The sequence below is a fragment of the Centruroides sculpturatus genome, unplaced genomic scaffold, assembly GCF_000671375.1.
Source record: "Centruroides sculpturatus isolate CEXI.00-Female unplaced genomic scaffold, Cexi_2.0 scaffold653, whole genome shotgun sequence".
NCBI classification, from domain to species: domain Eukaryota; kingdom Metazoa; phylum Arthropoda; class Arachnida; order Scorpiones; family Buthidae; genus Centruroides; species Centruroides sculpturatus.
In genome coordinates this window covers 142678-156466 of record NW_019384874.1, presented here as the reverse complement: position 1 = coordinate 156466, position 13789 = coordinate 142678, and the positions used below count along the sequence as shown (strand labels likewise).

Sequence of the window (13789 nt, the reverse complement as noted above, 5' to 3'; positions counted from 1 at the left end):
CTGAGAATTTTGGCGGCCAGTTGACACCCGTCGTCAGGCATTTCCCCATGAAGTTCAGTCTTTCCTGTTTGTACTTCTCACAGTGGAATAGATAGTGGGTGGTGTCTCCCAAGGTTTCTCTGTCACAGTTGCAGGTATTGGTTTTGGATTTCTTGAAACAATATAAGTACTTTGGAAACTTCCCAGAGTACTTACATCATTTCAAGAAATCCAAAACCAATACCTGGGAAGTTCCTGTGTTCATCAATATTTGTGTGACTATTGCTTCCAGGTGTAAGTGTTTGATTTTCTTCTGGAAATGATGGGATGAAAGCAAAGCACTGTCTATCTGTTTCAGCAGTGTTCCATTCTCTTTGCCATTTTTTGTTGATCTCCATTGTTAGTTCGCTTTTGGTGTATGTGATCGGAACTCTCTCATATGTTGGATGTGTTTTAAGGCTGCCTGCTTTTTTTGCGAGCTTGTCCGCCAGTTTGTTCCCAGCATGTCCCTTGTCACTCAGGGATCCAGCAGAACTGGATCTTTGTTTTCCTTGCAAGCCTGTTTGCTGCCTCGATCATTTCATCTCCAAGCAAGGTTGGTCTTTTCTTGTTTTCTAGTGTGTTCAAGGCTGCTGTGCTGTCTGTGTAGAGCTTTATTGGGCATTTGAAGTAGTCTATGTTTTCTATGAAGTATTCAGTAGCTTGGCAGATGGTTCACATCTCTACTTGCATGCTGCTGCAGTAGTCCACCAGTTTTAGGGTTGCTTAGTATATTTTTGTCTTTTTTTAGTCATTATTACTATACCTGAACCTGTTCCTTGCTCTCTTCTCGACCCATCCGTATATATTATCCATTTAGTTGTTTTCCCTATTTAGTCGTCAAAATTAGTTTGTACTGTGTATTTGTTCACATTAGCCAGATGGTGGTTTATTTCATTTCCCCTTAGGACTCTGTCTATTTTGTGTCTGGTCTTCTCTTGAACACTCTTGGCTGGTTCTAAGGAAATCTGTCTGTTTCTATGGTTATACATTCTTGTTTCCTGGACTTGAGGTGTTTTTCCTTGAGCTAAGTACCAGGTTATTGCGTTGAGTTCTGCTTGTAGATGGAGTGGTGTTAAGTCTGCAATGATCATGAGGACACTAGTTGCCGCTGTTCTGTACACCCTACATATCTTTATTACATACCTTTGTATTGCTAATAGTTTTTGTTTTATGTATTGTTTCTTTATGGCCTCGTTCCAGACTGGCACTGCGTATAGTATCGCTGATTTGTTGGTCGCCTTATATATAAGTCTACTATTTCTAAAGTCCATTCCCCAGTTTTTACTTGCAAGTCATGTTAATGCGTTGCATTTTTGCATCATGTGTTGGCTGATCTTGTTGATTTGTGAGTGCCAGTTGAGGGTCTCGTCAAAATATATGCCTAAATATCTCATTTCTGTTACTCTTTTTATTGTGCTGTTACCTATCATTATTTTTGGTGTTCTTTGTAGGCAGCTTCCTTTGTTTCTTCTTGTGCAAATTAGGGCCATACATTTCTGGTAGTTAATAGGGAGTTTATTACTAATGCTCCACTTTTGTATTCTTTCCAGGTACTTGTTAGTTTTCTCTGTTAGCTGATCACAGTTTTGATGGGCCACTATTAGCAATAAATCGTCTGCGAATGCTTGTATATTCATCTCTTCTGCTAATTGATAACTAACTGCTAATTGATAGCAGTTATCAATTTTATCTGGGTATAAACTAATTCTTTTGTATTTTAAATGATAATTTTTAAATTGTATGTGCCTTGCACTGTGGTATATAAGTGTTATATATATTTATGTCTAGAATGTTTTCTCTCCTTTTTATAATATATCATTGTTCTTTATTTTATTTCAATTTTGGAACATTAAAGAAACCTGAAGATGATTTTATTAGTAGATTGAAAATGTTTTTCTGAAAATTGTAATTATTGAAAATTCTCTGATTATTGTAAAGATTTTTATTCATGATTTAAAGTTTTTTGATGTGTAATTATCATACAGAAACAAAAAAAGTATAAATGATGTAATAGTGTTCCTTAATAAAGTTACTTGAATTCATGACAACAACAATTTTGGTCAAAAAGCAAATTTCAGTTAGTAAACTGATTCCTCTGTTAAAGTGTATAAGAACTGCAGTAACAAACTGTAGGTTTTTACAGCAGTTAGCTACAGACTTAAGGAATTTTTATGTGGTTTCCTCCTTTCCCTATACGAATTGACTAAATTATCTTTTATCTGTAAACTTATTATAATTTTGGCTCATTTATCTAGTTTTTCCATTTTCTAGAACATTAAATAACAGCTTCAGAAACAATATCCCAAAGATTCTCTTTTGACAGAATCATTTTTATTTTGAATTTCCATAGTTGCGAATTACATTTATTTTGTATTTTTATTGTCATTTTAACTTCATTTATTATTTTTTTGTGGTAGTTTCAATTTATAATTTTGAATTGATTTAAATTTGTAGATAATTAATATTATAGTATGTAAGATTTAATTTTACATGCAAGAATACTATGCTATGGCTCTAAATCCTCATCTAGACCTTACTGTAAGCGTCAGGAGTCACATTGAAAGAAAAATCCAATCATGTTAAGAGAAAACTGCAGTTAATAATACCAAAATAACCAAAGATTAATAATAACAACAACAAAGTTTAACACAATACAGTTACAAAAAAACAGTGAAGTTAACAACAATGGGTTACTAATAATAATTAGTTAAGTTAACAAAGGATTTACTAGTATAAAAATGTCTGAAAGTCTAATATTTTTAGTAATATGCCAAACAATTGCTACATTTAGTTATGATATAACTGAGGATGATTATATCAAAATTAAATATGTCTGGAAGGGAAGATTGGATGGAGGCTCCAGGTAGAGTAAATGGCAACACATTGCCCAGTAAGTGGGAGTTGTGTGTTTGAGTCCTGTTCCGGGCTAATTATTTTCCTCCAGAATATTGTAAATTGTTTAGTAAATATTAATTTAATTATAATTATTAAATTTAATATGAAATGGCATCTAACATCTTACCTCTAGTACCAAATTACTCAGTATTTAATACTTTTTAGTAGTGGGAATGTAGCCTGATTTAATCTGGTAATCATTTGGACTAGCTATTCACCAGACTTAAACCCCATAGAAGTATCCATAGAAGTATGGGATACTCTTGGTCACAGTGTTGCAACACATCATCATCTACTATGGGCTATCGCAGAGCTCCATAGAATAATTGTGCAAGAGTGGGATTCATTACCGCCAAACTGCTGTGTAGCATTTATTGCCATTCATACACACTATTACAGCAATCATACACACTATTAAGCTTCATAGGACCATGGTGTGACATCACAGCATCACAGCAGAAAAAATGAAACAGACATCCCATGTCTGTTTCATTTTTTCTTTTTTTCATCAGGTTAGGTAAACCCAAACTTCTTTCCTTGCTGAATTTTATCTTCCTATATTATGTTTCCTTTTGAAATATGTTTCTCGCAGCTTAAAATGACATAACCACCCCATACAGCAAATTCCTTAACCCGGCGTGAATGAGGTGAGAAATTGTTACGCCAGCTATGAGGTGGGTAGGAGATACCCGAAACTTTGATGCTGAATTTTTTATACTATAATTGTGTATAAAGTATTTTTTCACTTGGGATAATAAGAATAGTATCTATTCAACAAGATAAAAATAATATTTNATCGTTAATGTTTAAATTTAAATGTATGGTTCGAATTCTCTATTCGATTTTGAATTGCCTGAAGACGACGTGCATATTTACGTCGAAAGCGCTCGCAACAATAAATTATTTTTAATTATATTTAACGCCTCATAGTCTGAAGTTTTGGAAGAAGTTTTGATTGAAACAGTGAAGTTAACAACAATGGGTTAATAATAATAATTAGTTAAGTTAACAAAGGATTTACTAGTATAAAAATGTCTGAAAGCCTAATATTTTTAGTAATATGCCAAACAATTGCTACATTTAATTATGATATAACTGAGGATGGTTATATCAAAATTAAATATGTCTGGAAGGGAAGATTGGATGGAGGCTCCAGGTAGATTAAATGGCAACACATCTGCACAGTAAGTGGGAGTTGTGTGTTTGAGTCCTTTTCCAGGCTAATTATTTTCCTCCAGATATTGTAAATTGTTTAGTAAATATTAATTTAATTATGATTATTAAATTTAATAAGAGATGGTGCCTAACGCCCACCCCTAGTATGAAATTCTTTATAATTTAATTAAAAGTAATAGTGGTAAAGTAGCCCAATTTAATCCAGCAATCATTTGGCTGTATTAATAAGTTATTAAGGAAAACAGTCAACCACAAATCCAACAATTTTTTTCAAGCAAAGCTCGAACAAACAGTGAAAGAAACTCCTTTTCACGAAAGACTGGAAAGGATGTGTGTCTATGAATTCTCAAAACCAGCAAACACCAAATTGTAGTAAAAAAATGGACTTTGCCCTGAAAGTCCCTATTCATGTGGCAATTGTAAGGTTTACTTTTTATATGCAAGAGTGCTACAACTCTAAACCATCGACTTGACCTCATTACTATTTTCTGATAGCTATTGGTTATTAACAAACAAAGGCAACTCTATTATGGCAACAAGCAGTATTTTATTCATTCAATCAATACAACTTCAAAGAGAAAAAAAGGACTGGCAATTAAAAAACAAGAACAAAAGAGGAGTTTTAAAAGAAAGTAATCAACTTTTACAACATCCAATTTACAATTTTTTTATACAAAACAAATGGATAAAAATAAGTAAAAATGAACATGAAATTTAATTGTTAGCATTAATAACAATGTGATAATTATTGACAAAGTAACTGTTTTTTGATGACAAAGCATGTATGAAGTTGCCTATCTTAACTTTTTTAAAAATATGCAATTACCATTAAACCAGCAATTAATTGTTGTTTAAACAAATGTTTTCTTCCATTTCTTTAAACTGTTTACTGATTTAATGGTAATTGCTTATGGTTATTTAATTATATACCAGTAGTATTGTGATGATTGTGTTAACTTTTTTAAACAGAAATTTATAACTATTTAAAAAGCTTGAAGTCTTAAACTTTAATATTATTCAAAATCAAATCTATAGGATCATTAGTATTTTAAAAGAAGTATGAGACAGTTGGGTCTTGAAAAGTGTTTAAAACTGGATATAAATTAATACTTCAACTCAATTAACAGTTATCAATTAATATAAACACTATAATAGTGTGGTTATATTAATTGGTACAAAAGAACACTCCTAATTTAATCAAAAGATAAAAAGAAAAGACATATTGTGCAAAGAATTATTGATTATATAAAGAATTGTAAAATTAATGTAATTAACATAAAAATTACTAAACACCTATGGCTAAATGCCTCTGGAACCAGACAAATATGTTATGTATCTTTCATAGATAATGAAAAGAAAAAGAGAAGAAAAAATTCAACTTTTAAAGAAATTAAAACTTTGCAGTTGAAAAAATAATTCAGATTGCAATTAGTTATTTACAAACAGTGCAGACAACCTTGCTGATGAAATACAATATGTTTTATGAATCTTATCCATGCTGCTGTGATGCTTCATAGCAAGAATGAGTCTTTAGTAAGTTATGTGAAATGTACAGGTTGTATATATTTAATAGGATCTGAAGCATTTACTTTTTTTAAATACTCCAGATTCCTCACTCATATAATGCACAACTTCTGGCTAAAATTTGTAAATTGATCTACAGAAAAAAGATCAAAGAAATAAAATTCATGTATCAATCAAACAGCTTTTGCTGTATAGTGAAAGAAAAATAATAGAATTATGTTAGATTGTATCAAAAATAAACAATACCTTGGAGCTATTGCAAAAACAATGCTGTTCATTGTAACACTTTAAAGAAAAAAAAAACTATTAAACTTTTTAAAACTATTATATATATAAAACTATTTTGTAGAAAAAAATGTTAAGCCATTGACTATCATCTGTTCATATTTTTAAAATAAGTAAACTCAACAGTTTCTTAGTACTTGATAGCAATAGCAACTTTATACTAAGTTCCTAAGAACATACAATCAACAGTTTCTGTTGAAGTAATAATTTGCCATACAAAAGTCATGCAAAAATTATATCAACTATTTGATAGAATTTAAGTCTAACCTGAAGATATAGTGGGATTAGAAGATATATGTTTCAGTTTTTGGATATGTCTGTTCATTAAAGATCTTGAGATAAATGATTAAAAATTTTTGTACAAAGTCCTTAAAAAATTTAATTTTTAAGAGAAAGAAAGTGAGATTATGGTATTGTTTTAGCAAATTTTCAATTCTTTTCCTACTTACCTAGCAAAATTTAAAGTAGTAAATTTATTTTTTACAAATACTAGAGATTAATCATTCGTAATAAAGCAAATGACAGCCTTAATTAATTGGACACTGCATGGTATAAGTGGAGGTTGCAGGTTTGACTCTCACTCTGGGTCAATTCTTTTCTACCAGTCTTCCAGATTGTTCCAAATTCTATTAAATTATTATAATTAATTTAGATAGGAGGTGGTGTCTAATGTCTACCTCTAGTACCAAATTACTTAATTTCTAATTATTAATTTTAGCATAAATTAGCTCAATTAATTAAGGCTGTCATTTGGTTTTTTATTAATACATCAGGTTTTGGGATGTTTATGTATATATTAATCATCTGTTGTTAAGTCATAAAATATGCTTCCCAATAAATAAATTTACAAATCAACTATGCTTCCTATAGCACATTACACATCAAGTGCATAAATAATTAAAGATGAAGTGGGATGCATACAGTTGACCCCTCTGTAACACTGTTGATAATTCCGTTTTATATGAATTCCATGTTGTATGAGTCACTTAGATTTTACAAATACGTGTGCCGGGCGGTGAATAGCTCACGTATTAGTAAAATCTAAGTGACTCGTACAACATGGAATTCATATAAAACGGAATTATCAACAGTGTTATAGGGGGGTCAACTGTATTGGAATAATATCACAGAAGATAAGGAAGTTTCAGCTCACAAAAACCACCAAGCACTTTTTAGTACTATGCAGCAACTTTGTGAAAAGAAAAAAATATAATTTGAGAATATTCATAAAGGAGATTTGTTAAGTTATCAGCAGAAAGATTATCTAGGTGGCAGGAATTCTTATATCACCTTTACGATCATGATGAACCACTTGGCTTCTCTACCACATTACCATCTTGTCATTTGTCAGTATGCTCAATACTGTACACACCTTTTGATAAAGAAGAGGGAAAAAAAAGGACCTTTAGGTGACTCAAGACTGGGAAAGCTAATAGTCCAGATAATACAACTGCTGATAATACATCTGACTTTATTACTGATCATTAGCCTGAAAAGTCACCACCATAATACTAGTGCTCAAAAGAGATAACTATCAAGATTGTAACAACTATTGGAAAATCAATCTCCTGTCAACAATGGGAAAAATCTTCAATTAAATCATCTAAAAATGTACTCAATGTTACAATGAAAAAGTTGTCAGAGAGGAACAAGCAGGTTTTCATCCTTGTCACAGTTGTTTTGACCAGATATTCATGATAAGACAGTTGCTTGAGAGATGAATTCAATGTGGAAAATGAACTGTCATTGTATTCATAAACTTCAAAGCAGCCTTTGATAATATCTCAAGATAGTTCTCTTTAAACACTTGAAGAGAACAATAAACCACCAAAAATGATTCAACTTTTAATCATTACCTCTGCTAACATCTGTAGCAGGGTATGAGTCCAAAACAAGATGATAAAAGACTTCATGGTTCACTCTGGTATTTATCAAGGCTGCATAATATCATCACTGCTATTTAATCTAATATTGTTGATGCCATCATGCTAAAAGTTGTCAAAAACCAACAAGATGTAAAATTTAGAAACTGATGAACAAACATCAAATTTACTCCATCTGATTGCCCAGACTACCCAGCCATATAGCCTGCTCACAAACAAAGATAAAATTAAAGTCATGACCTCTGATTGCTCATCGACAACAGTTTTACCTTAATTAATGGAGACTACTTAACTGAACAGGCCAATGAATTCAAATACTTGGCTCAATATTGCAGGGAAAAAGACTGCTTCCCCAGTAGAAATCAGCAGTAGAATTAACCAAGCAACAAAAACTTTTGGCCACCTCATTTGGTGCATATTGGAACAAAGATGTACTGTATGTACATTGAGTTTGATTTTACCTGTACTACTATATGGTGCTGAAACCTGGACTATTCTCAAACAAAAACAAACTAGAGGCTTTCCAGATGCAATGCCTTAGAATAATACTTGGGGTTACCCTCCTAAATTATCTAAAGAATGAGAACATCAGAAAGTGTTGTCTAAATCAGCCTTCAATAATGTCAATTATATGTCAGCACTGGCTGTAGTGGTTTGGTCATGTATGCAGAATGGATAAATCCAGTTTGTCAAACAAGCTCCTTTGGACACCAAAACCAGCATACTGGAAGATACTACATGCTGCGCCTAAAAAAAATGGAAAAAATTATCAAAACCAACCTATAATTTCAAAGAATAACTTTCAGCAAAGCAAAGACTTTGTCCTTTGCAGTCAACTGCCTCTAATTGTCTATTATGGAAAGGCACCGTACAAACTTATTGTAAACCCATGGCACCTGTAACAGTATATTGGCTCCATAGTCAGCTAATGGGATACAAGAAGAATAATAACATTATTCTTCTTGTAAATTATTGCAAAATAAAAACAAGTCAATGATATATATATATATATCAATGACATATATAATATATAATGATATATACATACCTATATATATATATATATATGTATGTATATATCATTGACTTGTTCAGAACAAGAAATTGAAGTTATATGACAGAATCTAAAAATGCAAAATTTGTAAATAAGAAAGAATAATAGATAAAATTAAAAAACATTTAAGTTACTTAATATTTATATTCAAACTAGAAATGGAATCATATAATGGACTTAAACAGAATATAGGGGTTAATAATAATAGTAAAAAAAATAAAATAATTTTCTAGTTTATAATTATGTAGAGAAGAGTGGGATAAATTGAGCCAATTTTAGGTTTTTTTGTTATATAACAATGTAATTAATAAAGAGAAATAAACTTTTATTGATTATAAGGTTTATGAATTAGACAAGATATGGACTAGAAAAGTTTTTTCTGAATATCACGTCTTTTGGTAAAAAATAAACATTATTATATAATGTATGTTTGATCAAGTAATCTCAAGCCTGGGATAAATTGATCTATTCTATGGAATATGTTGCCCAACAATTAGACTGCCAGAACTTGTTTTTTAAATCATGGTAGTAAATGCTGATAAATCACAGTTTTGAATACAAATGCTTAGATCTACAGGAACTGGAACAGGAAAATTAAAGACTAGGGCTGACTCAGTGGTTTAGTATAGCCTAAGAAAAGAAGGGGAAAGAGAGGGGGATAGTAGGGGGAGGTGAGGAGAGGGATGGGGAGGGAAAGGTGGAAGGAAGATGGATCGATGAGTTCTGCCGGGAACCGATTATTAATAAACAGATATTACATGACAATCTGTGTGAAGAAGTTATGACAAACAGAGGGAAGGATGACGCATATAATATAATACAGGATGAGTAGATGCAATTACTGGTGCCTTCAAGGAAACAAAGCTGAGAGTGGTGGCAGGGATGCTTAAATCTACAATGGGATATGGAGGAAGCAATGTTTTGATTATGTGGTAGGATGTTTCTCAATTTCATTACCTGCATTGAAAAGAAGAGAAATGTCTTCAAAAAATTTAGCTGCAGGATTGCTTTTTCCTGTACTGTACATAGTAATCACTATGTACAGTATAGGAAAAAAGCAGATCATGTTTTCCCCATCAATATGCATCACTTTTCCTATGTAATACTGAAGCAAACCTGACTATGAAGAGAAAACTTGACTAGTACAAAATGATTTGGTTTAATTGAATGATATGATACAATCATGTTATCAAACATATTTTGGTCTTCAAACTCTATCAGTTTATCATTTCCTTCTGATTTTATGATATCAGAATACGTTGGAAAGCTGTCATCATTGTTGTCACTGCTGCTGTAAGCAGGAATTTCTGCAATGTTCTTTTCTGATTTTTTGACAGAGGTATAAAGTCTCAAAGTCTAACACCATGATATATTCATCATCTGTCAATATTATCTTCTGTATTTGTTTTACTAGATGCTCTGAGCAATAATATATACTTCCATATGTTTGTGAAGGAATTTCTGTAGTTTTTTTCTCTTCGTTGTAGGTGGGCCATGCATTTTTTTACTACCAGCCTGATTTTCTATCACTCTTATGTGCAAAATTAAAAATATGTGGATTTCTAGGATTAATTACTGACACTTATGTCAAAGATAACATTTTTACAAACTTGCCCATTGCAGATATCAAAAATAGATTATGGAATTCAACTGTACAAATTGCTAAAATCCATGAATACAGATGAAATTTGCTAAAATCCATGAATACTCTAAAAAATGATGAACCAATTAATTAATAAACACACAGCTCCTTGGAATAATCAATCCCACACATCACACATATAGCAGCCAATCAGTAGATAGCACATTTTAAACCATAAATTATGAAAAAGGACTGCATGCTTTATACTGACAAATTGCCAAGAGGAGGAAGATTAAACTAATATACAAAAGGAATCCAGCAATATAAAACTTTCTTATAAATGATAAACAGCAGTATGAATTCAAAGAAATCCAGAAATTAGGAATATCATATACCAGCTAAAAACAGGTTCAGTGTTAGTACAGAGTATGTGGGATATACATCTAGACTGCTTGGAGCAAGTTTAAAAGACCTCAATATGGCATTACCAAACAAAAGTAACCACTGCTTTATCAGCTTTTACATGGGAGAGGGAGAGACTACACAATATAGAGGGATGTATTCAAAGTTATCAGGCAGATCCAGGATAAGAGTAACAAAGTGTGCTGAGAGCCTAAAAATTTACAAAGCCTCAATGAGGGAATGTATTAACAGGAAGATGCATAAAATTCCTAACTCAATAACCAAACAACCAGCAATACAAACACTCACTTAAAAAGCAAAAGTTTTCATCTATTTTTAAATATCTTCAGGCTGAAGTTCTAAAATGGAATTTCATGAATTTTGAATGATTCAGATCTAATTTGCCACTGCCAATTGAAGGAGCTGTGCATACAAGTTTGTAATCTTATAGGAATTCCAAGATTTACATTGGGTGAATATATACTTTCCACTGATTTGGAATGGTTTTATCTTCCTTATAGTTGATGGCCTTTTATCTTAACAAATAAACTATTGTTGTCTTTAGGAAGGATGCATCTAGCATCTCCAATGCTTGGAAGTATGTGATTGGAAAGAGCTACAAGGTCTGTTCAAAAAGTATCGGACCTTTGGTCGGCAAAAATAAATTTATTGACTTTGAGGTACAAAACCCTAATTCCCTTCAAAGTAGTCTTCTTGGTAATATATACACTTCTCCCAGTGTTCCTGCCATTGCTGGAAACACTGCTGGAACGCATCTTTTGGAATGGTTATCAGCCGGTCCGTCGCATTTTGCATGATGTCTTCTCTCGACTAAATTTGGGTTCCTTTTAGCGGCATTTTCAGCTTGAGAAATAGCCAAAGATCACACGGAGCCATGTGGAGAGAGTACGGAGCGCGACGAACCACAGGAGTATTGTGTTTGGCGACGAAAGCTCGAATCAGATGCGCAGAATGGGCGGATGCGTTATCACGATGGAGCTGCCAAGTTTTGATCGACCACAGATCCGGTCGTTTGCGTCGCACTGTATCGGAAAGACGACGAAGGACCTCCTGGTAGTACTCCTTTGCGATGGTTTGGCCTTGTGGTGCGTACTCACGACACACCACCCCACGAGAGTCGAAAAAACTGTCAACATGACCTTTGATATTGCTACGGACCTGCCGCGCTTTTTTTGGCCTCGAGGATCGTCCCCGAAAGCCTGCTGAATCTTGCGAATGATTTACACTCGGGTATCGCCAAAGTTTTTGGCAAAATTTGATGTAATATCGCTGCTCACGTTGTTCAGTCATTTTCCAGCTTAGTGGAATCCGACGAGAGCGCACTACATGATCTCACTCATACGCCGATTGCCAACGACTGACGCTTCCTGCAGGCGGGAAAAAATTCAGGGCTGTGCATGACTGTCCCCTCCACAACTCCACCGAAGGAGGCCTCTCTCGCATCATTGGTTTACGCAGAAAAAAAAGGTCCGATACTTTTTGAACAGACCTTGTACAACACAAGGAATGCTTACAATGTAGTAGATTAGTGGATGAGCAGTGGAGCATGTTTAAACTTGGTTGCACTGATTCAAATATTTTAATGTATTTTACTAATAGTTTGTCTATTTAGTTTGTAATTTAATATGCTTTCAATTCCAAACATATTCATTCATGTATTTAAATAGATGGAATGCATGCATGCTGTTTGTTATTTTTTGTTTGTGAGAGTTTGAAGAAGGGTTATGAGTTATGAATTAACCTGAAAAAATTTGTTATATGTAATGTTCAGTGCTGGAGTAAAGTAAATATTATGTATTTTTATGTTAATTGTTATTGAACTCAGATTTATAAGAATGAAAATGTAACACAAAAAGTTTACTTACCACCTCCAAAAATAAACTTTTCAGCATAAAATGTGACACAGTGACTTCTTCACCTTGTCAACCTGTTGCATCTGATGCCACATGTCTGATGGATGCTTAGCCGCAGGAAAATGACATACAGATCAACTTACCTGTGGCTCTACTTGTCCCGCTCTCCTTTAGAATGCTCATGATAGAATCAAAATGTTTTGAGTAAGTTTTGAAAGTTAATAGAATTTAATATAAAATAAAATGATTTAAACATTTACATTTCATGTTAATTTCCAACAATAAATTTTTTTTGATTTTATCAATGTTTATAAAATGTATAACTGTATCATTTTTACAGTGAAATAAATATAAATTTTTTGATATATCATTACATTTCTGTTTTATCTGCATTTTCATCAAAATTATATAAATCATATTTATTATATACATTATATAATCTAATACTAATAGATTTTATTAAAACAGTATATTAATTTATCTACAGACTTTTACAACTTGTATCTCTCTGAGTGCCATAGCTACAAATGGTATCGTACCAGGTATGATTTGATATTTATTTTTCAAACAAAATTTTAATCAATGTGTAGTAAATTAATATATAGTAAATAATTATTAAATTTTTCTTTTTAATACAATCAAGATAAAGTTATTTGAATTAACCAACTATGTTATCATTTTTAAAATCAGTTCTTTATATATGCAACATTATTTGAGAGTTATATAATATTTTAAAAGATCTGCTTTTTAAATTATGAGTTATTTTTTTAAAATCAATGAGTTTTCTGAAATTTATAAATATCTATAATATAAAATTTGTTTTTTATTGTATCATTTTGTCTTTTATACTAATTTAAATTAAAACAGGGTGTTATTCTCAAAAGTATCCAGTTTGATTTGGCTATAAAAATTAATGATTAATTAAAGATATAAGTTTGCCAAAGATTTTATATGAGAGAAAAACTCCAAAGTTTATTGAAAAATATCACCACATCTCTATGTGCACTTTAGCAGTCATAGTGAGCAGACACTGGAATGCCCTTGCTAAGGCCACTGATTCTGCCTGGAACACGGATGCTTTCTCATTCAGTCT

General features: G+C 32.2%; 1 protein-coding gene across 1 annotated transcript in view; it reads left to right on the top strand.

The window, feature by feature from the left end:
* Positions 1-13789, top strand: part of LOC111630925 (solute carrier family 12 member 6-like) — a 132875-nt gene that overhangs the window by 26796 nt on the left and 92290 nt on the right. The window contains exon 5 of the mRNA XM_023375084.1: positions 13184-13238. Coding sequence (XP_023230852.1) covers positions 13184-13238 — 55 coding nt within the window. The remainder of the gene's footprint in view (positions 1-13183; positions 13239-13789) is intronic.